Source organism: Kwoniella europaea, chromosome 2 (assembly GCF_036810445.1).
Source record: "Kwoniella europaea PYCC6329 chromosome 2, complete sequence".
Lineage (NCBI taxonomy): Eukaryota > Fungi > Basidiomycota > Tremellomycetes > Tremellales > Cryptococcaceae > Kwoniella > Kwoniella europaea.
Window position 1 is genome coordinate 1,229,331 of NC_089488.1, and position 27,365 is coordinate 1,256,695.

The following is a 27,365-nucleotide window of genomic DNA, read 5'->3' on the forward strand; positions in this document are numbered from 1 at the left end:
AACATACATCATTGTGTGTGAAGACTGTACTTCTATTCGTTAGCTCGTCATCGCATAGATCCTTTTGCTTGTTGTACTGTTCTTAATGTAACAGTAGAATATCTTGTCATGCACATGCACAATACATACTCGATTACTTTCAACAGATTCTACGTACTGTACGTTGCAGGAAGTAATATTGATGACGATACCGCGTATCCTCCATTTTTTGATGGAGACTTGTCAGACCTTTGACGAAAGCGCCTCTGTGTTGCCCAATCTACTGTAAGATAGCGATCCTTTCTTTTGTTTGACTTCGCGTACCGTAAACCACGAAATCGTACAGTATCTTCTGGGCATACGAAGACCAGCTGACCTCGAGTGTGCTCGAAGAATACACGTAAAGTATAAATCAGCACCCGCACACGCCAAGTAATCTTGATCCAAATTTCTATTGGACATGCCCAAAAAAAAGAAACAAATTTGAAACAATTTTTAAAAAAAGAAAAAATCAAACCAAATCCGCTGCAAACATACTGTAATAGCTGCTAGTACTCACATGCTCACCATGCCTTACACCAACTCATCCACGCAAACTAAACCGCTCTCAATGGCCTGTCCATCATGTTCCGTCACCCTCTCAACCAACGATAAACAAGTGGAACGGAGCATCCCAGTCGTAGCAGTGACTTCCTTCCTTCACATCGGAAACACAGGTTGGGTTACAATGAAAGGTCTAACAGCGAGCGAAGCGACTTTCGACCAATTCAACAGACCTGACAATCATTCCCTCGAATTGGCAAGGGAATACAAACAATCCTTACAGAGGGATATGGAAAGATCCCTAGTGGGACGTTTCTCAAGTGTATCCGAAACACCTTGATCCATCTAATCCAGAACATTTCATAGAGCTCACTAAAGAAGGCGAGAAAAGCTGGGCAGAGACCTGTAAGAGCTATATAGAGACATATGGCACCGGTGGCGATAGTCAATTTAGAAATACTTTCCATGTCGGTATTTGATTGTAAGTACTTTGACATAGAGCAATATATTGGGCTCCACCCTGTTTGTGAGATCGCAGGTAAGATGCGGATCAAGTTTAGTGAATCGGGTAGAATCGGTTGGATGAGGTACGAGAGGGAAGTTGAGAGGATGAAAGAAAGCGTGAAGCGAGGAGCAAAGGCCTTGAAAGGTCTTCAGACATTGACGTAGACCAGCATCCTTCGCAGAGAGGATTAAGCACATTGAGTCTATACGAAATCTATGACAGAATACCAGCCCGATGCGACCAAAATGCACAGTATATTTGTGGGCGTGTGTAGCGTACGTGCTGACTCTTTTCACCCAAGTCATTCATTCTGTGATTTGTATTGAATAAAGATTGAAAGGATTGAAAGAGAGAGAGAAGGCGTCATACGGTCAGGAAGTAAAATACTTGTTCGTATGCTCGCAAGTTATGCTTTGAAATTGCCAAATGTGATTCCACAGTACATGTACGGTCATGTTATTGCTTGAAAACCAGACATTCGCCATAAACTCGGTTCTGGCTGAGGTGAAATACATACTTTCAAATGTATATACGTACAATACATACAGTGACCACTTTGATTTCACACGGACTTGTTGAACCTTATGCATACAGTATCTTGTCAGGTGTCGATAATTGTAGGCGTGCTGCGATGGATCGCCACTGCAACACGACACAACACAGCTCCGCTCTACTTATATGAGGAAATAATTTACTGGAATATATCGTCTCGAACATTAGTTGGACTCGTCCTTCACAGTATGCGATTTTGAAGTCAATTACTCACGGGAAGAAATAACTTCATAAATCTCACTGCAATATCAGTCCAGTAAGAATGATAGGAGGTTGTTTGAATGTTGGACCCCATGTGTGCTCGCATGTAAGCCCAGATCCAGTCGGGAGGAAGTTCAACTATGACTTCTTTTGGCCATCCGCTCGGTCTCCAAAGCTGATACTCGAAATCCTGACTATTGTATCCGTTCTTAGAACAAAAAGCCGGAACTGCAGACAAAAGGAGCCTGCAGCCTGTGAGGATATCATTAGATTTCGCTGCGAAGATGAACATCTCTTGATATCTTTCGTGACCGAATTTACCGATTGGTTGAGTTTGATGAAGGATCTTGTTACCAATTGAACTGGTGTCGTACAACGTACATAATGTTAAGGCTTCTTTGAAGCTTTCCCAAGTGATCTCAACCATGTTAGGAGGTCGGTTGCTGAGAGACAACAGGTATACCGCAAGTCCTTTGGCTGAGTGATCGAGGGAGAGGTGATTGTCAGTGTTAGAATCGCAAGTGAAGAACATCGATCTGAAAATGGGACTATCGTAGAGTACAGTAAGTAAAAGAGTCGGTCAGCAGGGACAGACGAGAACAAGTGAATGTTGTGTGTATCATCTACCTAGAATATTTCAAGAGGCCACAATCGACACGAAACGCAATCCCATCCGAGCTGATGATGACCAGATCCTTCTTAGTATCTTGAAATTCTTCATGATATTGGTATTCTTTCCCGTTCTTGTCGGTATATCGTTTGTCATCGTTGTGAGTAAGTAGGCAGTATGTACTGTATTGTTGTCCCGTTAGTATTGATTGTGTAATCGATTAGATTGGTTGAATGATCCAACTGTATAATTGAGGAAGAAGGAAAGAGGGAAAGAGGGAAAGAGGGAAAGAGGGAAAAAAGGAAAAAGAACATTATACCTATCACACTGTACAATATTGCACAATTTGACGCACTGACTCACAAAAGCGTCATATTCTGATTTTATTCGGTGGGGTTCTTCGTTTTTCAGATCGTCATCTTTAGTTTACCATCGGATAGTCAAGTATGTGCATGCGCAAAGTGATGTGTCTAAATTTTACTGGTGCTGAGGTTTGATATTTGGATAGATCTGTTCAAGGAAACAGAGATAAAGATTAGCTTTCCATTCTATGAGGAATGTAGGCAGGCTAAACCGAACACTCACCTTTCCGGGGTTGAGTAGGTTATGAGGATCCACTATAGCAAACAAAGACCCTCGGTCATCAGCAAAATAGTCCCACAACATTGATAGGATTTACAAGATATTTAATTAATTCGACCGTTCTGTCCAAAAAGTCCTTCTCAAGAAAATTCCTTCCAGCTTCGATCCAGAAAGAGCTGGGAATCGAAAAAATTACTCAACAAAACCCAAACTCACATGTCCTCTTAACAGTCTCCATCAAATTCACAGTCCCATCACCCAATTCCAGGGGTAAATATCCGATCTTACCGACCCCAACACCATGTTCACCTGTACATGTTCCATCTAGTCTGATGGCCCTCTCGACCATATCATGAACTGCATGTTCGACGACAGCTAATTCTTCGTCGTTGGTGAACAGTGCGAGCGAATGAACGTTACCATCACCAACGTGGCTACATAAATAACAGCGATTGTTAATTAGGCAAAGATGACCCAAGAATGAAGAAGAGTGAAGGTAGAAGGTAACAACACTCACCCGAAATGACAAGCTGTTATACCCCTCTTTTCGAAATCTTCCGCTGTCTCTCTCACTAATCTAGGTAATCTCGATATCGGCACGCTAGGTGGGACAAACCATAAAATCAGTATATGTATATATATGATATTGGTCAAGACAGTCCATCCAATTAGATACAGTAGGAATCATAGCAGATGTTATATCATCCAATGAAGAAGAAAACTCACCAAACATCAGTCGTCCAGACCTTCGCACCATCTTTCAAAGCCAAAACACTCCACAATGCAGCTTTTCTACCTTCCCATAAACTCCTAGCTTCTTCATCGTTTTTGGAGAATTCGAAATTCTTCCCCCCGTGTTTCTTCACTACCGATAAGACGTTTTTGGATACCTCTGACATGGCAGAATCGGACCTACAAGTGAGGAATCAGCTCTTACGCCTTACCCACTAGAAGGTGTACCCATGTACAAGATGCAGGAGTTACTCACCCTTGGAATTTGAAAAACAGAGTATCGGCAGGAGGATAAGCTTTCTTGACCATTCCCCCTTTGTTGATCGCATCTATCGTTCTTGAATCGAGATATTCTACACATTGGACGGGGAACCCTGCATTAACCCTATGATACCAGACAAGCTGGGAAATCAGTACATTTACTTGACAGACACTGGCACCATTACGGTTCACATGCTTCGGTATGTCAGAAATTTACTCACACTTCAGTAGCTGCTTGGACAGCTTCTTCTACTCCCGGGAAATTTACCACAGCGCATTTGGTAGGTAAAAGCGGAGCCAATCTCAATGTCGCTTCGGTAACAATACCCAAAGTACCTTCTGCTCCTACAAACAACTTGGTCGTATCCCATCCTGCAGCGGATTTACGTGCTCGTTGACGGGTTTTGATAACTTCTCCTGAAGGCAGGACTACGGTCTATATCGCCAATTCAAGCATATCAGATAAGTTCATCCTAGCGTATCAAGGAAAAGCCGGTCGGCATGAATACGGAAGAAGATTCGCACTTACCAGATTCAAGAACCATTCAGCTTTGGCAGTTCCATACCTAACTGCATTAGTTCCCGAACATCCCGTTCCTACCATCCCACCGATCGTTGCTCCTGGACCAGGATCCAGGGGAAAGAACAATGGTATACCTTCTTTGGCCAGATAGGCATTTAGGTCTTCCCATTTTACTCCAGGTTGTACAACTACATCACCATCTGATTCGGATACTCTGAGGATCTTGTCCATATACGAAACATCAAGGGATATTCCACCGAATGGCTATAACACATTATATCATATCACATCAAGTCAGCCTCTGATAACTGGTATGTTATCGATAACAGTATAGTTGGGATACTAAATCACTCACACTACTAAAATGACCTTCTAGCGAAGTACCACCCGAGAAAGGAGTAATCGGTACTTTATATTTCTGAGCAATTTTCACTACATGTTGAACTTCCTCTGTAGATTCAACCCAAACTACCACGGTAGGTTTCTTAGCTGGATGATAGGACCAATCGCTTATACCGTGCGATCTGAGATCATCATCATCCGTCGATACTTTATCTTCTTTTCCCTTGGCTTTGAAGTAATCGGTCAACTCTTTGATGGCATCCTGGTAATCCTTGTGACTTCCGTATTTCGGTTGATTAGCCAATTGATGGGCAATGGCAAAGCTCGAGTCGACCAATGAGGTTGATGGAGGTAACACACCTACATTACCTATAAGGTATCCTGCCCCTGCGAAGAGAGCTAGGGAGAGGGCGTACCATGCTGTTGAGAGATTGGTAGATTTGGGAAGAGGCGCTTGGGGAGGTATAGAAGAAGAGGAGTTGTATCGGATGAACCGGCTGGATCTCACGATAGGGGATGTAGAAGGTCGAGAAGAGAGGGAGGTACCTCGTCGTAAGGCCAGGATGGATCTTGTTCCAAAGGTCATTCTGATGGATGAGATGGAAGAGAGGCAAAAACGGGTTATGGAAGCCTGTTATGTCTGTTCAATGAGTGATGTGTCCGTCTCCAGATGACATATTTTTGCTTTGACTCGGCTGACGATATCGATCACATCGTCCACATCAGACTACAATACTCGTAACTTACGGGTGAGAGCGAGTGTGTCTTGTCGGCCTCGGATTCGACCGGATCAAACCATCACAACATCAACTGATCACGAGCAGATGATGCCATCGATAAAACCGGGGCACCATATCTAAAAAAGCCGTTAGAGACCAACAAGGGGATACCGCGGACAGTTCGCTTAAAATGCTGCCTTAACGCCGACAAGGGAGAGTGGATCTCACCATAGCGGGTGCCACACGGCTCATGAACCCGTATATAGTCGACGGAGATTTTGTTATCCTCACTGTAGTTTATTTGATTCCGTTGCCCTACAAGTTTTTTTGCAGTCAACGAATGGTGTATGGTGGTATGGTGGTGTATTGTGTCTGTTACTGGCGCTCGTTACCCTAGCTGCTCTCTCTGCTGTCTGCACAATTTCATCAAAAAACCTTCAACTCGTCTTGATCCTTCTTCCTCATCCTTCAAGTCTAACCAAAAAGGTCATTATTCAAAGTGAGTCATCGGACAACTGCACTGCGCTGTAGCGTGCGTATCAAGCTGACAGTTTCGATTTTGTACTTTCAGATGGGTGCCTACAAGTACCTTGCCGAGCTCTACACCAAGAAGCAATCCGACGTCTTACAATTCGTCTCTCGAGTTAGATGTTGGGAATACAGACAGCTCGCCGTCATCCACAGAGCCTCTAGACCTTCTAGACCTGACAAGGCCAGAAGATTAGGATACAAGGCCAAGCAAGGTTACTTGATCTACCGAGTTAGAGTTAGAAAGGGTAACAGGAAGAAGCCCGTACCCAAGGGTGCTACTTACGGTAAACCCGTCAGACAAGGTGTCAACCACTTGAAATACCAAAGAGGTCTTAGATCAACTGCCGAGGAGAGAGTTGGACGAAGATGTGGTAACTTGAGAGTGTGAGTTTGAAAATCTCCTTTCATAATGCGATTCTTAGGTATCAGGAAATGAGGAAGACAGGAGATAGAGGATAGGTAGATGATCTGGGATCAAGTGAGGATGGAAGACGAGCATAGCGGACGGTGTCAAGAGAGAAATGTTACTGTTGCTGTCATTTCGGTGAAATCTCAGATTTTGGTTATGATTGTGGTAGATATGGAAGGAATAATAATGATAAGGGAATTGCGGATGATGGGTCTATGAAGAATTCAACATACTTCAGAGGGAGTGGAACGAACTGGATAGATTGTTATCAAAATTCATAGACGGTGGAACCGGAATATATATTCGAGAAAATATCATGCTGATTCACTATCCATTGTTTAGCCTCAACTCCTACTGGGTTAACCAAGATGGTGTCTACAAATACTACGAAGTTATCCTTGTTGAGTGAGTTTTACATGCCGTTTCATATCGCCCTCAGTCCTCCCTTTCTAAAGACATTGCGTACTGATCGTTTTCGTTCGTCTTGTTCAGCCCCTCCCACAAAGCCATCCGACGAGACGCCCGAATCAACTGGATTGTCAACCCCGTCCACAAACACCGAGAATCCAGAGGTCTCACCGCCGAAGGAAAGAAGAACAGAGGTTTGGGCAAGGGTTCAAAACACAACCACCAACCTGGACGATCCACCTGGAAGAAACACAACACGTGAGTCATCGCTTCTCTTTGCTCATACCAACTGAAGGTTGTCGCTCGGAGAGTTGTAGTATACTGACATTACATTCTACAAATTTATAGCCTCTCTCTCCGACGATACCGATAAACTACTCATTAGAAACCGATTGGTGCTCGTGGCTAATTGGTTATTTGGTGGGAGGATTATTGCGAGTCTGTGTAGGGTTAGGGTTACGTTGATACGTTGATGATGGGATGCATTCATTCTCTTTCTGTATTAATGGATGTAGAAGAGCGAGGTGTCGAATACGAGTTCGCCTGCACTTTGCATACAAAAGGAAACATTGGATATATCCGATCATGGCGTACCTTGAAATCTATGATATTTCAGTATCTTGGATCACACAGGTAAGGCGAGATTGTCTGAGAGCTGAAGATGATTAGAGCCCCAGGTCGACATCAGTAGGAATGAGCTATTTCGTGGTGAATACTGTCGTTGAGCTCAGTGAGGTCATGAGTGAGAAACCATAAACTATCTGCAATCTCAATCTACATCCAGGATTGATTCTTATGCGAACCTCTTCTGATCGTGAGACGTTATGAACGTTCACAAGGTAACGAGGATCTTCAATAGGGTGTGATCGCTGTTCTCTCGTACTCCTTCCTTATGTTGCAATCTGACCTATAGCTTACTGTTGCGGATCACACCACATTGGTCTTTATCTTGTTATCGACGGAGAGTCATGTCCAATCCTATCAGCTTATTTCTCCGGTTCAATTCGATCGTATTTATCTTATTGAAGACTAGTCTGAGGAGGATCACAAAATTGACGATGAAAGTGTAGTATTGCTTGGTTAAGTATGGTGGATTTGATTGGGTTCTCATGCATCGCCGTATGTTATAGGAAGATGTACAAGCGATACCTGTATGTCTTAACAAGTCAATGATCATCATGCTATACCTGCTTATAGGTATGGATGGTAACAACCTTCATTGCAGGGTGCGGAGGGAGAGATGTCCATGTGTTGAGAGCCCGAGTACATCGGTCTTTGCTTATCGCCGATCCTCTCTCTCCTTTTCTTACCTGTCCCTGTGGTGGTGCCACACTCATCATCCAGTCCTGTCTTTCTGGTACTTGGAATTTGATTCCGTCACTCCCTGCTCTAGTCTCACCTTTGCTCTCTCTCTCTGGTGTGGGTATGCATCGGGCAGTCTCAGTCACGAATTGAACATTTTACAAGCACTGGCTTATAGAGACGTCCTCTTCATCCTTGAAAACTTTTTATCTTATCTTACCTTCACCCTTACCCAACTAAAAAAACCGACGAGATGCCTCCCAAGTTCGACCCATCCGAGGTTAAGGTGTGTAGAGCGTCTTTCAATGGAGTAGTGGTGTAAAACAAGGGGATATAGGAATGAATGCTGATCTATCAAATTTGACCTTTATCTTCACTCATATGCTCGATCGTCCCCTCGTCATCCTCGCATCCCTCTGCTCTTTCATTCGATTTACCACATCACGCTGGACGTTGGACGTTGGAAATTGGATTTGTTAATCTGGACAACGGAAAAATAGATCATCTACCTCAGAGCTACCGGTGGTGAAGTCGGTGCCTCTTCCGCTTTGGCTCCCAAGATCGGTCCTCTTGGTTTGGTAAGTGGACTCTTCATATGAAATGGTAGATTGGGAGATGGGATCTGTGGTTCGGGTGTATGGGATGAAATCCGTGCAAGATGGGGATCTTATCAGGATAGATGGAACATGATGGAGGGGGTTAGACGGAGACGTATAGCAGGGAAAGAGGAGTTGGGATGTATATGTTGGGATTTTCCTTCGTTCGAGATATGATGGTCAAGTGCTATCACTCGGAGCAGAATGAGATGGTGGAAAATGGCAGAAATCGTTCGATGGGGGGAGGATATGCGGTTATGAGGAAGTTGTCTATCTGTAGAGCATCACTAACGCTCTTATCGTCCATATAGTCCCCAAAGAAGGTCGGTGAAGATATTGCCAAGGCCACCTCTGACTGGAAAGGTCTCCGAGTCACTTGTCAATTGACCATCCAAAACAGGTCAGTCCGATTCTCACGTATAAATTATCTCTCTATTTATCTTCCAAACGCTGATGATCCGATTCTCTTGTCTTCCTTTTCAATATCCTTACCTGCAACCTGTCACAACGTAATATGCGATCTCCGATGTTCCCTTCATTTCCGTATTTTATATTTCGTTCGACTATCTACCTTTTCACGCCACAGACAAGCTACCGTCTCCGTCGTCCCATCTGCTTCTTCCCTCGTCATCAAAGCCCTCAAAGAACCCCCTAGAGACCGAAAGAAGGAGAAGAACATCAAGCACTCTGGTAACGTCCCTCTTGACCAAATCTACGATGTGAGTGTAAAGTACTTTGAGCGATAGCGAGAAGGTTTTTTCTTTCTTTCCCACATTTTCCCTCCATCAAGATGAATCTCGACCATCAATGACTGGACTATCCATGATTGGTCATGTCTTCTGCCCTCTCAATCATTCAATATTCACTTCTATCGGATTTACCCGTCATCCAATTCGGTTTTACCATGTTGCCGAACTTCTCGCTGATCGTTTCTTATTTTACTTAATTTTACTTAATCCTATATAGATCGCCCGAAAAATGGCCCACAAGTCATTCGCCAAATCCCTCACCGGCGGTGTATTAGAGATCCTCGGTACCGCTCAATCAGTAGGATGTACCGTTGACGGTAAACCACCTCACGATATCATCGATGCCATCCACGATGGTGAGATCGTCGTTCCCGATGAGTAAACTAATCTTTATCTCATGGGTAGATGGGTGAATGTAGAAAAAAATCCTATGTATTTATATATATATGTGGAAATGGGATTTTTTCATGCATTTTGGGAGATCATATAACGCACATACAAACAAGCTTATCGTACATTGGTTTGTCTTCAACTTGAAAACATCTTGATCTTACTATGCAAGGAGTACCGTATTCAACTGATTATCTCTGCCTGCAAGGACAATGCTTGGACTTTGTTATTCTGAATCCTGCGTGAAACTTACCAGATTGAATTGGATACAGCATTATGTTGTACAGGTGAGCTTTCAACGACTGGATGACCAATGAACCTATGAAATTATTAGCTAGACAGGGGTTGAACGGTGCACCATACCTTTTCTGTGTTGAGACTCACTCCATCGTAATATATCCTTGAATAGACGATTACACCTACATGATTTCACTTATCACTTAGACGTGCTTCAACTTCAGCATGTAGGTACCGCGAATCGTAGATAGGCGTACTGAGTGGCGGATACTGAAAGATAACTAAAGACTCTTTTGATCATCGAAGAAACACACACAATTCCACATGCGATACATGAAGATCCACATTTTGTCCGTGCATTTCGAAAGGGTCGACTGCTCTATTCATGCATATTGTAATGTAATGCGACTTTGGGTACAAATATCCTTGTTACTGATTCGATTGAATGATTCAATACTGGATCTCTAAATTGATAACAACCTGTTGTACCGTGATTTCGTTGAGTGTATTTTCAGGAGTAGAGATAGTCCAACTAAAATCATAGTTGATTGAAGAGAACACCAGGACTCAAGTTTGACGTACTCATAACCTTCAAAGTGCTGAAAATAGAGCAGAACCACGAAGATAAAGCAACAGGACAACGATGTTATTAGGGTTCAAATTTCTTTTTCTCCTCAAAAAAAATCAAACAATCAGTGAATAGACCAATCGACTATACAGTATTAAGCTTTGGGAGTGTGTCTGCACGTTCATATTACACTCATGAGACCATGATCACATGTTACCTGAGCAGAGAATGCCCCATTGCATTCATGCGACTGGGGTCTTCAATTTCTGCTTTTATCCTTCAGTCTGATTGGCGAATTAATGGTCACTCCACTCCCCCCCTTGGTGTATTCGTCAAAACGAGTATCGGAAGTGACGATGTCAAGATCGTAGAACTACATCACGGAGAAGGGAATGAAATGATACAGTCGGTTGCCTGCCTTCGTTAATTCAAGTTATTGCGCACATGTTTATAACTGTAACTTACGTTTAATTTACAATGCCATTTGGATCGTGCAAATACTACAGTACATCGCGGGGTTATTCACTTCAGCTGATCCTGACTAGATCTACACAAGGTCTAACTCTCGGGTCATCCCCATCCGTCAATCCCCTTGGACTGTATACGAGATCAGAATCACAAGGAGGCTCTACCCGAAGAGTTCTATCCCTTATGGATCAACAGGCTAAGATGGTAGTGTGAATTGATGATCGAGCTTGACCTCAAATCCCTTCTATGGTATTGCAATTGCTCGTCGACTGAGATCAGCTACGGCAACGAAGACTCCCTCCGCTTATCATTCAAGCATAAAATATGCTCGAGAACAAATAAGCTCAAATATAAATCCCCATGGCCGTCGAATTGAAGTGAGAGGGAAAAGAAAAGTGCCACATCCGACCGAGCTGTTCCGACTGGAAAAGTATATAAAGGGATTCCCCCTAATCCCCTTCTTGACTCATTCCCCCCAGTGAAAACAACAACACCATACAAAACGACACTTCCATTCACTGACTCATCACTTTACATTTATCATATCTATAATTACGACACAATACAAGAAGACTTCAGTCAACTATACATCTCATAACGTATAGACAGATCAGATAAACTCACCCATCACTATCTCAAGATCATTAAAGAGTCGCCAATTCAACCTAGAACATTAACGCGTATCAACCCAACCAACCCAACTTACCTCTTTCTCTCTCGCCACCCACCAATCCCACATTTCCACAATGTCAAGCCTAGCTCTTCCCACCGCATCTTCCTCATCTTCATCGGCCATCAACAAAGCATCTGAACCACTAAGGGACGACGAGAGGTTAGATGGTGAAGGTGAAGTGTTGAACAGAGTACCGAACAAAGCTATCTCGAGTGTACCGGAGATAACCTCTGTGCAGGGGTTGGTACCGACTTTACAGTGGGTATTATATCCTTTCTAGATAGCAGATTGGTGTATAGTACGATGTATATCGTCTATTGGATTAGGAATATGACGGTAGGATGGAAGGGATAACATTGGGGGTCAGGTTGATCATCTTGACTCAACTACTCCTCAATCCCTTTCAGACAGTTGTTTGGTTCTGCGTTTGTCCATTGATTCGCATATCATGACAGATGCTGAACTACTTGTTTTCGTTCTTGATCACAGGAATATAGTCGCAACTGTAAATTTGGAATGTCGTTTGGATCTAAAGACTATAGCTTTACATGCTAGAAATGCGGAATACAATCCAAAGGTGAGTTGGAAGAGATATCCCAATTATCAAACTTAACCAAACCAAACTCTTCCTTTTGTTCTTCTTGTACATCACTCTGAATCAGAGCTGACTGTTCATCCTTGTCTTCTTCTCATTGTCTCCCATCCCTACTGTCTCAACCAATCTATATCCTCATAAATCCACCACACCCAGCGTTTCGCCGCCGTCGTCATGCGAATCCGAGATCCCAAAACGACCGCCCTAATCTTCGCTTCGGGGAAGATGGTAGTGACAGGTGCGAAATCCGAGGACGATTCGAGATTGGCTTCGAGGAAATACGCGAGGATAATTCAGAAATTGGGATTCGACGCGAAGTTCGCTGAATTCAAGATCCAGAATATCGTTGGAAGTTGTGATGTGAAGTTTCCTATTCGGTTGGAAGGGTTGGCTTTTAGTCATGGTGCTTTCAGTAGTTATGAGCCGGAGGTGAGTAATCTCTCGTACCATCTACTCCGGTAGGCTGGGAAAAAAGAGAAGGATAGAATGGAAGGTGGAGGAGAACGCTGGTCTCCTCTGAAGGGATGATTCGAAAAGGGGCTGTCATCATGTGTGACAGCGGCTGACTGAAATGAAATAAATTTCACAGCTCTTCCCAGGTCTCATCTACAGAATGATGAAACCAAAAGTCGTACTTCTCATCTTCGTATCTGGTAAAATCGTCTTGACAGGTGCTAAAGTGAGAGAAGAGATTTACATGGCGTTCAATCAGATCTATTCGGTGTTGGTCGGTGAGTATCTATACCTAGTCACCATCTATCTTTGAATGGAAGTATGGAACTTTATGCTAATTTATCTCGTTCGTAGAATTCCGAAAAGAAGCATAGTATCTCTCTCTTCTATGTCCCCATATCGCCCTCAACCGTCATCCCTTATATGGCACAACCTTCAGTGAAATCACATCCCATAGCGGCACCTCGAGATCTCCCGTCTCTTTCGACTATCCAGGTTTTTCACTGCTCAAGGGAAACTTTTCGGTCTCAATCTCGGTTTTAGCGTATAACACCAATACCCATCATTCATGTTGATACCCCATAAATTACGTCCATTACGATCATAATAAAAATTAAAATCCCTCCTGATAGATATGTCATTTTCCTCATAAAATCTGGGTTTATCGTTCAACCACATCTATTTATATCCTGTATATACTCTTCTACATAGTAATCACCCATCTATTCGCCGGTACAAAACTTCCCCATCCTTCCTCTCCAATAGTTGTGTATCCTCATTTGGTAGAGTTCTGGCGGAGAGAGCAAAAGTACATTGTGTTGCGAGTCCATATGAATTGTATATGGCTAAAGTATAAAGTATGCACAGAGACCATGCGGAGTAATGATCCAGTCGCATTCATCTCATTCGGTCAGGGCGACGAGGACGGCTAAGTAGTGGGCCATTTATTGTCCGTGTACCCTCCGATTTTGTTGTGACCGGTTTCCCGTTGCAGTTGTAGCAACGCGTCCGTCATACAGGCGGCATGAACGCAAGTGTGAGTCTATCTCTGATAGGTTTTATTGATATAAAACATTGATATTATTGTCGTTTGGTTTCGTATGATCAACTTACTTACAGATACATGTCATATCGATACACCATAGCATCTTAAATGTGTCACCGTTAAGTCCGATCCAATCGACCGGTGATCTTTCATCCAAGTCCCTCTGACAATGTCAAACCTCTATCACAACACTACCTATGTCCTTCAAACCACCTACAACTTGATTCATCATCACTTCTCCACTGGCATCCAAAGTATCCGACGTGATGTCAGACCATTTCTAATCCTCCAAGTGGGGTACTGGTCCCTGGCTTTGATGGGCGTAGCAATTACATACAGATATCCTGAAATACAACAAAAAGTACTCGATTCCACCAACAAAGACTTGAACAGATATCAAGTTGGACGATGGGTGAAGGAAGCATACGATAATGGACATGTGTTGACAGCTGCAGGATGGACATTCCTCATTAATCTCACTGTCGGCTCTTTTGGATGTATCACATTGCCTTCTATGATGATACCGACCAGTGGGATCCTCATGACTGGTGTTAGAGCGATGACTTGGGGATTAATATTCTCACCTATAACTGGGAAGAAAGATGCGTTGACGTTACCTCATTTCATCACGATGTTGATAGAGGGTCAACCTTATATCCTGGCTGCTTTGGGGGATTGGTTATTGACTAGGCGGTTTTTGGGACAATTTGGATGGAGGAGGGTAGAGGGAGAAGGAGAAGGACAAATCAGGTTGATTGACAATGAGAAGGATAAGGATGAGAAAGGAAAGAGAACAACTTGGAGTTGGATCCCAATCTCATGGCCTGGATATGGACAAGGATTGAAAGATGTTTTATCGCTTTATGGACCTATCTCTGGGATATTGGCTATAGCAGCTATATGGGAGGGGTACGAGGTGATTCATTTGAAGAGGGGATTTTGGTAGAACTGTAGGTGATCGTGACGGAAGAAAGGAAAGAAACATCCGTATAACTGTAGATTTGTAGATCAAGGTATCACATAGAAAATTTTTCAGTAACAAGATACGCAGGAAGGATCCCATGATATAATCACCACTCGCCCGTTCAGGAGGAAACCGCACATCTCATCTCTGTTGTATATACTTGTATGGAGTTCACTGTACTTTATGACTCTTGGACCATTGAAGCCATTGCTTTGTTCCTCCGTCTGTTATATATCTGTTTCTATCTGTTGTTATATTGCTCGATTCATCACTCGTACGTTTCATGAGAGTATGGGTAACTTCTCCCTTACCATCCTTCTTACAGTGTGATTAACTATTACGTCAGATGGTCAGTGCTCTACACGTGGAGCTGATCCTTCTCGGTTAGCCGCATCCGTTCATCGCGTTCCTGGATCGGAAAGGGAAAGGGAAAGGGAAAGGGAATCCGAAGGATGGGTAAACCGGTCCATCAATTTTTCACGCACGTTCATGAAATCCATGTCGATCCTCAACTCTGACTGGTCAATTCTACTGTTACCCCGGATTCTGTCATGCTGTTATACGCTCCACTTGGTAGGAATAACTACTGACAAGCCAAGCCAAGCCTAGGCATCGCTCCAAGCCATACATACAAAAGTAAAAGCAAAAAAAAAATGCATGCACGTTTATCACCACCACTATACATCTCTTTCTTCGTTCATTTTTTCCACTCACACGACCATAATCTTGGCTCACACGACCAAGACCCAAGTCATCTCATCGCTCACACGACCACTCTCGTTGCTTAAAATAGATCTCAACAAATCCTAACTTACCTAACAAGGTTCAAGGACAAACCTCCACTCGAGTGGTCCAGAAAATTTGATTTTGCGATCTTGAGTTGGTACTTGATATAAAGCACGTTCATCGCTACTCCACCACTTTGACGACGTCAGGTTCTATATCTGGACAAGAAAGTACACCAGTTGGTTTGTGCCTACGGTTCTACAAGTGAAAGGAAGGACGAACATACTCGTACGGTCAGGTGACGTAGTTGAAGAATATCTTCAAAACGTCGATTCATCTCGTCTCGTCTTGCTCCAACTCATCTGATACAAAACCATCGAAATCCAACTTTCCCATTTGAACTCTCGCCTATCCAACATAATCATCCACCATGGCTCTCTCATTCATCCTTCGGGGTGAGGATCAACAGACCCCCATGATCGCTCCCGATTCCAATGCCCCTTCTCCAGCTGTATTGTCTCTATCCGGTTCTCCAAGGATACAAAATAACAACCCTAATATCGAAGGTCAAACATTCTCTTCGCTCGATCCTCCCTCACCTGATTTCAACGATAAATCTCGACGATATAGTTCGGGAGGTCCCGATCCAGAGAAGATTGACCATGCGCTGAAAAAGGAAGGGTTCAATATGGATCATCCGCTATATCATGATTTGGCTCCAGAAGATTCTTACAAAGATGGTGTTTATTGGGTAAGTCTATTGTACACTCTCACTATAATGTCAAAAATCTAGCTGATTTAGGTGTTCTTGACGTTTATAGGCAGATTTACCAGGTTCAGAAAGACGATCATGGGTCCACACTCAAAATCACACCGAGGTGATGAGAGAAGTACGACACGTATGGAGTATGTTCAAGAAGGACCCCTTATCACCTTTATCGGTCTACACCAAGAAATACGTCATGGGTGGATTTGGATTGTTCACAGAGGGTTATACTTTGTTCTCGATAGGTAATTTGGGGGCATTGTATAAAGCAGTTTGGCCACTGTGTTGGAAAACTCATGAAGTCTGTGATTCAAACTGGGTCGCTGCGGTGAGTACTTATTTCCTTCTTGATTCTTCTGGCAATATCACATTCAAACAATCATGCTAATCACCATATATAGGTCGATTACCTTCAAATCATCGGTATCATCCTCGGTCAGATCTTAGTGGGTATCGAAGGTGATTGGATAGGTAGGAAAGCAGGTTTAGTACAAGACGCTTTGGTAATGACAAGTAAGTGATTGATACGCCTAATTGCTATAGCCCAAAGCTGATGTTTAGTGTTCCTCGTACTTCATTATAGTCGGTCTGGTCATGCTCACTGCATCTTGGGGTACTTCCCTTGAAGGCTGGGTCATCTGTTATGGTTTCTCCCAATTCTTCTACGGTATTGGTGTTGGTAAGTCGTCTAAACTGGTCTTATAACATGGGTTCATGCTGATTGATTCCGCCCTATTCTAGGTGGTGAATACCCTATGACCTCTACCACGGCAATGGAATCGAAATCCGTCGCTGGGTCACAGAAAGATGACAAATTGCACAGAGGTAGAAATGTTGTCTTGGCATTCCTGATGCAGGGTGGGTCATCTCCAAATGTCAACGGGTAAACGGTTTTACAGTGCTGATTCATACCTTTTGTTTATTCTAGGTTGGGGTCAACTATTCAACCAGGGAATCTTGATCATCCTCTTATTGATCTTCCACCATTCTGCCAATCCACCTTATTCAACCGTCTCTGCCCAATGGACCTTCCGAGTCTCCTTCGGTGTAATGGCAGTAATGACCCTCTGGTTGGCTTATTTCCGATTCTACAAGAAGAAATATTCTTCCGCTGCTTTGAAAAAATCAAAGAAGAATTCAAGAGTCAATCAATCAGGATACGATCTTCATTCCCTCAAGTTGGTTTCTACCCATTTCGCAGGGAGGTTGATCGGTACCACCATGGGATGGCTTTTCAACGATTTCTTGTTTTACGGAAACAAATTGTTCGCTTCTACTTTTATCAATATCATTTCACCTTCCAGTGTAGGCAATGTCGTCACGACCTGGAATTGGAACTTGGTCAACATCGGTGTTTCACTCGTTGGATATTACCTCGCTGCGTTGTTTATCGATCATAAATTTTATGGAAGAAAGAGAATGCAGATTATTGGGTTCTTAGGCGATGGTGTGCTATTCTTAATCGCTGCTAGTGAGTTACCTGTTCAACTTTAAACTACCCTCTTCGATAATATGAACCAAAACCAGATAATCTGTACCTTGAGGGTCATGCTGATACGATTACTGTTGCTTAGTCTGGTACAAAGAACTCTCTACCCCTCAACACATCCGAGGATTCCAAACTATCTATTACCTTTCCTCATTCTTCCAGCAATTCGGTCCCAACTGCACTACCTTCCTACTCGCCGCTGAGGTATTCCCCGTTTCAGTCCGAGCTACCGCCCACGGTCTATCCGCCGCATCAGGTAAAGTCGGTGCATTACTTCCAGCAGTAATCTACAACTATGTCGATACTCGAACTCGATTCTGGATAGTTTGGCCATTCGGTATAGCCGGTGTGATCGTCACATTGTTGTTCATCCCCGATACGACTGGATTGGATCTAAGAGAACAAGATAGGTATTGGGCATTTGTCAGAGAAGGTAGAGCGAACGAATATCACGGTATTGCCGTTCACCCAAGACATCTAAGTGTATGGGAGAGATACGTTTTGAAGAGACATTTACAATATGATGCTGAGAAAGATAGACATCAGAGAGTCAAGGAATTGAAAATGCTTTGGGAACAGAAAAAGAAAGCTGCCATTGAAGAACAGGAACATGAACATGAACATGAAGAAGAGGGAGAGTTGAGTCATACAGCTTTCCATCATTTCAATAGTGAGTTTTTCCCTGTTCAAAAACAAATATGAAAACAATTCACTAATGATCAATGTTTGTTTGAATGATATTTAGCTATCCACGAGAAACAGACCACCCCATCGAGCTCATCCACTATTGCAGAATAATCAGTATTCAGTATTCGTTTATACAAATATTGTTTGATTCTGTTATCGTCTTCCATTTATCAATTCATATCTTAATAGATATATACTTCTTATTTGATCCTTTTAGATTAAATGAATGAACATTGTCAATAGAGTCAGACTAAGCATATAGGATACGGATTTTTCTTTCAAGCATTATATATACTCAAGCATTCAAAATATGTAATATCTCCCTCGCTTTCCATCAGCCATAATTTACAAATACATACAAATCATATATGCATAGAGATCGCACATAATTCATGAATATCAAACCCGATCACTCGTCCTAACTTGTTCGTGAATTCGACTGATATACGGTGCAATCTTAGTCATCATGCATGAGCAGCAACACGCTTTGAAATATCCTTTCAATACAAGATACATGCATAGCCCTGTATGTTGATCTCTACCAGATACTAGATGAGATAAGATTCTATGATTACGCCTTGGCAGCTTCGGGGTTTTGGTTCCCGTAATCCAGAGCCTTGACAATTGCGTAGATGCTAATGAATCAATTCAAAGTATCAGCTATGTCCTACGTGGTCCCCCACTCGACTCAAATTAGGGACGATGTAGATTTAATTCGATAGACCAAGAATGACTTACGCTGTCAACGTTGGTACGGGTACACCTAATCTCTGTCCTTCTCGTACGGGTGTTCCAAGAATGACCTGAAAAAACCAAGAGATCTCAGCTCGATCATCATTGACATTTCGTATCTATATGAGTTCTTCGAACGAGACTCACCTCAACTTCCATAGGTCTCCCAGCGAAATTATCAGCCATCATAGAACTTGGTAAACCGGGATATGCAACGTCTGTACATTGTTTGATCAATTTGTCTACTGTTCCATCTTCGATCTTGAGTCCCTTGGCTTTGGCTACAGCTTCAACCTCTCTCATGACGGTATAACAGAGGGGTAAGGCCTGGGATGAAGAATCGAAGAATGGTCCGGTCTTGAGTCTTGTGGCTGTTGTTAATGAGTTCCTACATCGTAGTAAAGCAAATGATCAGTATATACCACTCTTATGTGTATAGCTTTCCACATAGGTACGACTCGTCTTCCAGGTACCCAGACGGTCCTAACTCGAGTGTTGACTTACCAACAACAATTCCAAATGACTTTGACCCATCGTTCACTCTGAATATCCTCCGTAACGGTACAATCACCTTTACCAGCTTTCAACCATCCCACAAGCTTCTCCAATTTAGCATCTTCTTCTTCTTTCTTAGCTCCGTTGTCCCTGTAGTCCACACCGATGGTAAGACCTTCCCTGTTGAATTGCTCTACACCGTCTGAAGTAGGAAGGGCTTTGCCTCCTGTCCAGACGACCGCTGAGATGATGGTGGTATCGGGGAAAGACTGGTGTAAAGGTTCTTCGGCACCTACACCGTTTTGTAAGAGGACGATGGAAGTGAGGGAAGGGGTGATGATGGGTCGTAAGTGATCGGAGAGAGAGGGTTTGGCATCGAGCAGAGCTTTATTGGCGCAGAGGACATAAGAAAATTTCGTTCCAGATGCAGCAGCTTCTTCAGTCGATTTCCAGACTATCAGACAAAACCCATATCAGCATCCGCCCCCTACGTGCACATTACGAGGTGAGTTACTCACCACCAGCAAATTTCAATCCATCATGATTTCCAAACTTGGGACTGATCAACTTGAATCCTTTTTCCTTCACCGCAGCGTAATTGGATCGGGCAACTACGTGAACATCACATTTCCCAGATAATTGGAGGATGCAGGCGTAGATCCCACCAATACCACCTAGACCGAAGAGCAAGACTGATTCTCTAGACATTCTGGATGGCTTCTATATCGTTACTGGTTGATAAAACTCGAATGATGGAGTGAAAATCGAAGACGATGTCGACTGGGTATGGATATAGAATGTTAACAAACCACACTGTAGCTCATTCAGACTTTTATCATACTATGATGGTCCGGTACTTACCGTCCGGAGGTACCTTTGACACGTGGCAGTCACCACCGGTATCGGGCCGGAATGAATTGATCCTTGATTTACCGTTCAGTTACTGTTATTATTTTGAATATCGTGATTCTCATTTGCAAGCAACGATAGGATAGAGGAATGTAGGTTGATAGTCTCGGGGTTTGGCACTCATCGGACAGCTGAGAGCGCAAAGACAGACAATCTACCAGTCTACTCTATATAAAGATAGTATCGGACGTGTCAGTCCCGACCAAACCATACCATAGTCAAACACCTACGAGTGAAGTGATCTCAAGGAAGATTGAATCTATAATCACTGTACTGAGATAATCAAGATGATGAACACCATGAGATCAGCTTTGAGACTGGCAACTCCCCGTGTGATACCGCGACGATCACTGAAGATACCCAAAAGACCTTTGTCAAGCGGCTCAGCTACCAGAGAAGCTAGATCGAGAGCTAGATTCCTTCAGATAGGTAGTGCAGTGAGTGATAATTAGCGCAAACCCCGGTATGAGGATCAAGCTGATCGGTATCTTCCTGCTTTGCTTGATGTAGGCCGCAGCATCTCTAGCTATAGGATATGCACTCACCAGTCCCATACGACTAGAAGAAGCTGCGGATGACCCAGCACCAACCAAAGATACAGCCGTAGGAAGAGCCCTGATACCTTTCAGCGAAGTGAATAAGCATAATACACCTGAAGATTGTTGGGTAGTGATTGATGGAAAGGTATATGATCTGACTGAAGTGAGCATTTTACCCTCTGCCATTATCATCATCATCGTCTGACTTCAATGACCAAGTAACGGAGCTAATGGAATGGGATGCGATGATCTAATCTTACAGTTCGCTCAAATACATCCAGGCGGGGCAGGACATATCCACCGAGTAGCCGGACGAGATGCCTCTGCGATATTCAATCCGATCCATCCACCTGGGACAATCGAGAACGGTCTAGATGAAGAGGATTTCATGGGATTGGTAGATCCAATGACTTTACCTCAGACAGTAAACAAGGTGGCCAGTGGCGAGAAGGAAGAGAGGAAGGTTGAATTGGCCGAGATAATTGGTTTACCAGATTTTGATGAAGCTGCTAGAAGGATATTGACAGGGAAAGCCTGGGCTTATATGTCTAGTGGAGCTACGGATCAGTATAGTGAGTCACTGTCATGCTTCCTTTGGTTATACTTCTTGCCTAGTGATATACCTTAGCTGACTCTTGTTTGTTGGATAGCCCTCGATTTGAATAGAAGAGCATTCAACTCGATCCTTTTCAGACCTCGAATTATGATAGATGTTGATATTGCCGATACGAGAACTACGATGTTAGGTCAAGAGACCTCTTTACCTGTGAGTGAACAGTGATATCGCTTTTCAACGCACAACGCATCTCAGACCGAGCGAGAAGACAATGGGAAAGCTGACAGAGTGCGATCAACCAGATATTCATCTCGCCTGCTGGTATGGCCAAGCTCGCCCACCCAGAAGGAGAATGTCTGTTAGCTAAAGGTGCAGGTCAATGTGATATCATACAAATGGTGAGCTAGTATCACACCGTATTTACTGTCTTCATCTCCTAAGTTAAATTTTGCCCATCAGATCTCGACCAACGCCTCAGCTCCATTACCAGATATAATCAACTCCCGTACCTCCCCGACTCAACCATTCTTCATGCAACTCTACGTCGACCGTAACCGGGACAAGTCCGAAGCTTTGATACGTAAGATCAACGACTTGGGGCTAAAAGCGATATTCGTGACTGTTGATGCTGCCGCTCCAGGAAAGAGAGAAGCAGATGAGAGGAGTAGAGCGGAAGTAGAGGTAGCATCAGGTATATCAGGAGGGAAGATTTCGTCAGATAATAAAGGTGGTGGGATTGGGCGATCGGTTGGAGGGTTCATTGACCCGAAATTAAATTGGAATGATGTAGCTTGGTTGAGGAAACATACAAAGTTGCCCATAGGATTGAAGGGTGTACAGACAGTGGAAGATGCTATGAAAGCTGCTGAGCTGGGAGTGGACGCGATCTATTTGTCCAATCATGGGTGAGTAAATTGAATTTGAAAGTAGATTCAGCATAGCATGTTGAATTGGAATTTTATACTGATAAGTTACAATGTTTAGTGGCCGAGCACTTGATGGATCTCCTCCTGCCATGTACACTTTATTAGAAATCAACAAGATCTGCCCGGAGCTTTTGAAGAAGTGTGAAGTGAGTCGATAGTCTCACTGACCTGAAAGTATACGATGTTTATGAACTAACGAAAGGGTTACAGGTATATCTTGACGGAGGGTGCAGAAGAGGAACAGACGTAGTCAAAGCATTATGCCTTGGTGCCAAGGGAGTGGGAATGGGTCGACCTTTCCTGTATTCTCTGACATACGGTGAAGAAGGTGTCGTACATGCTATCGAGAGTGAGTAAAATCTCAGCCCCGAACTTATATGATAATCCACTGAGAGGACGTCATGCTTCATGCTTACGATTGACTTTCATAGTCATGCGAGACGAGATTCAAACTACTTTACGTCTATTAGGTGTGAATCGTTTGGATCAACTTGGACCGCATTTGGTGAGTGTACCATTAGTCAGAGCTTGAAACAGAAAATCTTTCTTGAGAGACCAAGTACTGATCCTTGGATATCCTCCATATTCAGCTCAACACTCGAGCTTTGGATAATCTCGTTTTTGATAGACCAGTATTTGGTCCAGGTGAGAAGCCATTATAATGATGACTACAATCTATGCATTTTGCAGTACATTAAATTCCTATAGAGGTCTTACAATGGTGCATCAGAGTGTCCCGTTCAATCGTGTACCGTCATTGATGAACTATCATCATTATTTCTATCTTCACCCAATTGTTCTATACCTGCTTGATAAGCAAACTTTGTCCATCTTCTGACTACACCTCTCCCGTCTTCCTGCCATGGAAATCGCTTTGTGTCCCTATCAGGCCAATTTATCAATGGAAACTCTCTCATTTTCGGACATGAATTTCCAAGAGGGAAATGTGGAGAGCAGCAAGGCGTTTTGCGAAGTCACGATCAGGAAAAAAGGATGCGAAGGAGGGCGAAGGGATTATGTCAATGAACGGCAGTACTCACCGGCAGATCAACATAGCATGACTGTTATACGCCCACGGAAACCAAGCTATCACTCTCTCCGCATGAGGGATCGCCTCATTCAGATTACGTATCATCGCTTTCTGCGCGGGCGTTAAAAGCAATGGAGCGGTTTTACTATGTTCGACCGGTTCTGATAGCGGCGGTGTGGAGATACCGTCAATCGACGTGGACGGTCTAACTGAGTCTGATAGGGTATCTCGAAGTTCTGTAGTCACATCTTCAATCGCGTTGGCAAGAGAGGAGGACGAGGAGACGAGAAGCGGCTGACGGTCGAGCGAGTTACGGTGGGATTGTATACGTTTGCGACTATGGTGATATCTAACGATGTCAGTATCAAGTCGTATCTAAGCTTGTTCGCATGAAGGGACGTACGAGTGGAAGTTATGCAGCGTTATAGCCCCAGCTCTAAGCATTCGAAATACGAAGAATCAGCTGAAATGTCTCTTTTTAGATCTAAGCAGCTGGACTTACAGATATATCAGGACGAATGGCAAGAGTAAAGGGAATATCAAGAATAACAGCTATGTCAGGCTGTGCATCAGCTCCTCATAGATCGTAGATATCCCATCGTTTGACTCACATAATTGATAGGCCAAGGAAACACCATAAAGGGAGGTGGAAGCGGTTGTCTTCTTCTACCTTTCCATTCGGTCGGTATCCTGTTGATTGGAGACTTCATCACTTTGATCTGTATCTGAACTTCTTCACCATCGTCGTCAAGGTCCATACTGTGATCTACAGGTAGATCATCAGGATCAGGCAGTTCGATCCTCTTCCAGGATCGGACTATATGATCGTCATCTACTTCGATATCCAGTATTGACGGATCAGAGAATGGGTCGGAGGAGCTGATGGATGCGGTTGGATACGGCACGGTTTGATCTTCGCAGCTGTGTATGGACAGATATCTGAGCTTCGTCACAACATTGCAGAGGGAGGGGGGGGATAGCTTACCCATTCGCTATTATCATTACTTTCGGAAAAATCTTTAAGGCTTGAATGAACACGTGATCTACTTCGAACATCAGTTTTGAAGGTTGTGACCCATTATTCTAGATCCACACATCTGAGCAGCTTACCAGGATCAGCCATCAATTCCAACAATCCCCTTCCTGCCCATTCCGGTTCTTTATCTAAACAGTATATCTGCCTTCCACTACGGCTGAACAGCTGTCTCCCAACAGTATGTACCACTGTGTTGGTGAGTGTACCTATCTGAGGAGCTTAGTGCAGTACATTACATTGAGCCCGTTATTCCCACTTACCATATTTGAGAACCCCTAAATGCTATCGACTCAAGCATGCATCAGTTAGGCGTACTCCGGACCAAAAGTAACTCACCGGCGTAGCCGCTGTAGAGAATGATATTGGCTTGTGTCTGGAAAAGAAGGAAGGCTGTCTGGAATGCAGGACACCGATGATGTATCGGGATATGACTGATCATACGTCAGTTTCGGAAATATTCAACCCTTGTCATGGAAGAGGCTTACGTCCTCCCAATGAGTACCCCATCTAGGACACAGAACAAGGCATACAGCAAGGGTCAGCCCCTTGACTCATCAGAGAGATTGAATCAGAACGCACCACTGAGAACCCTACGATATCTTTGCCCTGATCTTCCAGTCTCTCAATCTCTCGATCAATCTATTGAAAATAAGTAGGTTAAACGATGGCATATGATCAGATGCGATGAGGAGCGACGAGACTTGCCTCCTCTACGATCCTATAAGCACAGACATCAATCCCATCCCATGTTCGAGCGCCTTTGATCCCTTCAGGCAGATATACGACTGTCTCTAAAGACCTCGCAGTCGAGCGTGAACTCGCAGGAGACGAAGGGATCTGCTGTGACGATAAAATCTGGAGTTCTTCTTTTACCGCCGCCAAGTTGAGTGAGGAGCCGTACAGTCCGTGGATGAGAATGACGAGGTGGACAGGCTGCATTGCTAGGGCTCAATGTCAATGATCATATGCCCACAACGATGGTATCATGTATATATAGCTGTATATAAGTAAATCGGTGCCGAGAAAGTAAGGAGGATGAAGGAGCACTCGTAAGTGGAGGTTCGTGATCGTCATGTTATAGTAAGTGGACGATCCCCGTCGGCTATCGCTCATCACACACAGCTCAGCCATATGTGGCAATCATCCTTGGGAGAACAAGGCTGGCACGGATGATGCAGTACGAACCGTCGTATATCCCGTCCATTCGCAACCTTGTGTCAGGTGAGAAAGAGAAAGTCTTTATCCTCAAGTCAAAACCAGTTGAAGCTAAGGGGTTGCCTTTCTTTTGTCCCATCCTCACCTTCTCAGTGCCACCACCATGTCCCATAAACCATCGACCCCTCCAAGCACAATCATGATCTGTATTGCCTTCCTGCTGTCTTTGTTGTACATTCCTTATCTGGTATGGGTATACTTCAAGATGAACGGTCTCTCTCAGCTCGTTCTGGATGGACCTCCAAAAATTGTACCAACGATTGTGCATCCCCTTCGATTCGTTGATCAACCTCCAGTTCAGCCCTCAATGACGATGACAGTTCTTGAGGACAAGATCATGAAGGATGACCACGAGTTCCCTCAAGCCAGCTTTGAGGTCCCGTAAGTCTTTGAAGTTTTGTTAGCGACATATCACAGCAGTTCTTATGGCACTTTGCTTCAGTGGTCCCCTGCAAGCCACACACCAGTCAGATGGTGATGAAGGACAAGCTGCGAAGACTCAAACCGCTATGAGGACATACTCCAAAGCAGCTAGAAGGCTATACAATCTAGCTCATGACAGCCCAGATACCTTCAAATCACCCAACAAAGTCAAATGGGATACTTTCAAGGGATCCCTCAATCTCAGTATTGGCGTGCAAACACGTGAGACTCGACGACTATTACTGAGGAGTCTCTCGCCTATCGACACATACGGTCTACATCACTCTTTCGAGCTCATGCGGTACGCAGCCTACCTAGATGACGTATTTGCAGGTTGTCGGATCATGGGAAACATAGGGCGATACAATGAAAAACAAGTAAAGGAAGAAAGTTCTACAATAAAGATACCATGCTAGCTTTACCTGAGAAGTGGGCATGGGATTATGCGAATGCTCTGCACGCTTGCGTGTACGCTGATAGCTGCCAGAGGAAATTCTGGAGATGCGTTCCTGGCGCGTTCATGGAGAGTTCAGCGCCAGTGAGTCGCAAAATTACTTGATGAACCCTACCACTATCATAACCAAAATCGCTGACCCTCTTGCGTGTCATAGTGACTTACGGTACCAATGGACCTCGACTTCTCGGCATTATTGGTGCTTGTGGATTTCCCATGAGGTGAACAAATGATTTCTGTAGTTACGAATGAGGACATGTGAATTGTACCCAACTTGTTTGTATGACTTGCTATGTATATGTACTCTTGCGTCGTAGACGAAGTGCGTGGAGCTGTCCCATTGAGAAGAGAGACGTCATTTTGATTGCCCAGTCTGATTTGTGTCTACATCAACCTCAGAAGCATGACCACTGGACAGTTGGCAGAACAAAGAACCTTGTCTGTG

General features: G+C 43.8%; 11 protein-coding genes across 11 annotated transcripts; 8 read left to right on the forward strand and 3 right to left on the reverse strand.

Annotated features, from left to right (window-relative positions):
* Positions 1-547: 547 nt before the first annotated feature.
* Positions 548-862, forward strand: V865_006787 (uncharacterized protein; the record flags this gene model as incomplete). Its single annotated transcript, XM_066230544.1, has 1 exon — positions 548-862. The coding sequence occupies one exon, from the start codon at positions 548-550 to the stop codon at positions 860-862; it is 315 nt and encodes a 104-aa protein (XP_066086641.1).
* Positions 863-2,867: 2,005 nt separating this feature from the next.
* On the reverse strand, positions 2,868-5,416 carry V865_006788 (uncharacterized protein; the record flags this gene model as incomplete). Its single annotated transcript, XM_066230545.1, has 9 exons — positions 2,868-2,900; positions 2,976-3,007; positions 3,189-3,406; positions 3,490-3,573; positions 3,699-3,884; positions 3,961-4,089; positions 4,187-4,401; positions 4,495-4,752; positions 4,844-5,416. 9 exons carry the CDS (start codon positions 5,414-5,416, stop codon positions 2,868-2,870), a joined length of 1,728 nt encoding a protein of 575 aa, XP_066086642.1.
* A 704-nt stretch (positions 5,417-6,120) lies between these two features.
* V865_006789 (60S ribosomal protein L15-A) lies at positions 6,121-7,270 on the forward strand (the record flags this gene model as incomplete). Its single annotated transcript, XM_066230546.1, has 4 exons — positions 6,121-6,464; positions 6,832-6,894; positions 6,982-7,155; positions 7,246-7,270. 4 exons carry the CDS (start codon positions 6,121-6,123, stop codon positions 7,268-7,270), a joined length of 606 nt encoding a protein of 201 aa, XP_066086643.1.
* A 1,182-nt stretch (positions 7,271-8,452) lies between these two features.
* V865_006790 (60S ribosomal protein L12) lies at positions 8,453-9,926 on the forward strand (the record flags this gene model as incomplete). The annotated part of the gene is made up of 5 exons (XM_066230547.1): positions 8,453-8,485; positions 8,700-8,777; positions 9,107-9,195; positions 9,382-9,514; positions 9,762-9,926. The coding sequence occupies 5 exons, from the start codon at positions 8,453-8,455 to the stop codon at positions 9,924-9,926; spliced, it is 498 nt and encodes a 165-aa protein (XP_066086644.1).
* Positions 9,927-11,953: 2,027 nt separating this feature from the next.
* Positions 11,954-13,302, forward strand: V865_006791 (TATA-box-binding protein; the record flags this gene model as incomplete). Its single annotated transcript, XM_066230548.1, has 5 exons — positions 11,954-12,138; positions 12,370-12,457; positions 12,632-12,904; positions 13,065-13,206; positions 13,283-13,302. The coding sequence occupies 5 exons, from the start codon at positions 11,954-11,956 to the stop codon at positions 13,300-13,302; spliced, it is 708 nt and encodes a 235-aa protein (XP_066086645.1).
* An 840-nt stretch (positions 13,303-14,142) lies between these two features.
* V865_006792 (uncharacterized protein) lies at positions 14,143-14,919 on the forward strand (the record flags this gene model as incomplete). Its single annotated transcript, XM_066230549.1, has 1 exon — positions 14,143-14,919. One exon carries the CDS (start codon positions 14,143-14,145, stop codon positions 14,917-14,919), a length of 777 nt encoding a protein of 258 aa, XP_066086646.1.
* Positions 14,920-16,093: 1,174 nt separating this feature from the next.
* V865_006793 (uncharacterized protein) lies at positions 16,094-18,716 on the forward strand (the record flags this gene model as incomplete). The annotated part of the gene is made up of 8 exons (XM_066230550.1): positions 16,094-16,414; positions 16,485-16,757; positions 16,831-16,942; positions 17,013-17,108; positions 17,171-17,287; positions 17,358-17,900; positions 18,004-18,588; positions 18,664-18,716. The coding sequence occupies 8 exons, from the start codon at positions 16,094-16,096 to the stop codon at positions 18,714-18,716; spliced, it is 2,100 nt and encodes a 699-aa protein (XP_066086647.1).
* Positions 18,717-19,176: 460 nt separating this feature from the next.
* On the reverse strand, positions 19,177-20,540 carry V865_006794 (uncharacterized protein; the record flags this gene model as incomplete). The annotated part of the gene is made up of 5 exons (XM_066230551.1): positions 19,177-19,240; positions 19,344-19,408; positions 19,485-19,725; positions 19,842-20,286; positions 20,351-20,540. 5 exons carry the CDS (start codon positions 20,538-20,540, stop codon positions 19,177-19,179), a joined length of 1,005 nt encoding a protein of 334 aa, XP_066086648.1.
* A 488-nt stretch (positions 20,541-21,028) lies between these two features.
* V865_006795 (uncharacterized protein) lies at positions 21,029-23,424 on the forward strand (the record flags this gene model as incomplete). The annotated part of the gene is made up of 10 exons (XM_066230552.1): positions 21,029-21,178; positions 21,252-21,443; positions 21,543-21,852; positions 21,931-22,046; positions 22,139-22,234; positions 22,296-22,741; positions 22,821-22,908; positions 22,973-23,111; positions 23,194-23,267; positions 23,353-23,424. 10 exons carry the CDS (start codon positions 21,029-21,031, stop codon positions 23,422-23,424), a joined length of 1,683 nt encoding a protein of 560 aa, XP_066086649.1.
* Positions 23,425-23,502: 78 nt separating this feature from the next.
* V865_006796 (uncharacterized protein) lies at positions 23,503-25,767 on the reverse strand (the record flags this gene model as incomplete). The annotated part of the gene is made up of 12 exons (XM_066230553.1): positions 23,503-23,644; positions 23,803-24,129; positions 24,196-24,228; positions 24,295-24,344; positions 24,404-24,713; positions 24,778-24,835; positions 24,903-25,034; positions 25,089-25,110; positions 25,165-25,259; positions 25,314-25,335; positions 25,408-25,467; positions 25,534-25,767. 12 exons carry the CDS (start codon positions 25,765-25,767, stop codon positions 23,503-23,505), a joined length of 1,485 nt encoding a protein of 494 aa, XP_066086650.1.
* Positions 25,768-26,146: 379 nt separating this feature from the next.
* Positions 26,147-27,145, forward strand: V865_006797 (uncharacterized protein; the record flags this gene model as incomplete). The annotated part of the gene is made up of 4 exons (XM_066230554.1): positions 26,147-26,424; positions 26,486-26,843; positions 26,947-27,004; positions 27,078-27,145. The coding sequence occupies 4 exons, from the start codon at positions 26,147-26,149 to the stop codon at positions 27,143-27,145; spliced, it is 762 nt and encodes a 253-aa protein (XP_066086651.1).
* Between the last annotated feature and the right edge of the window lie 220 nt (positions 27,146-27,365).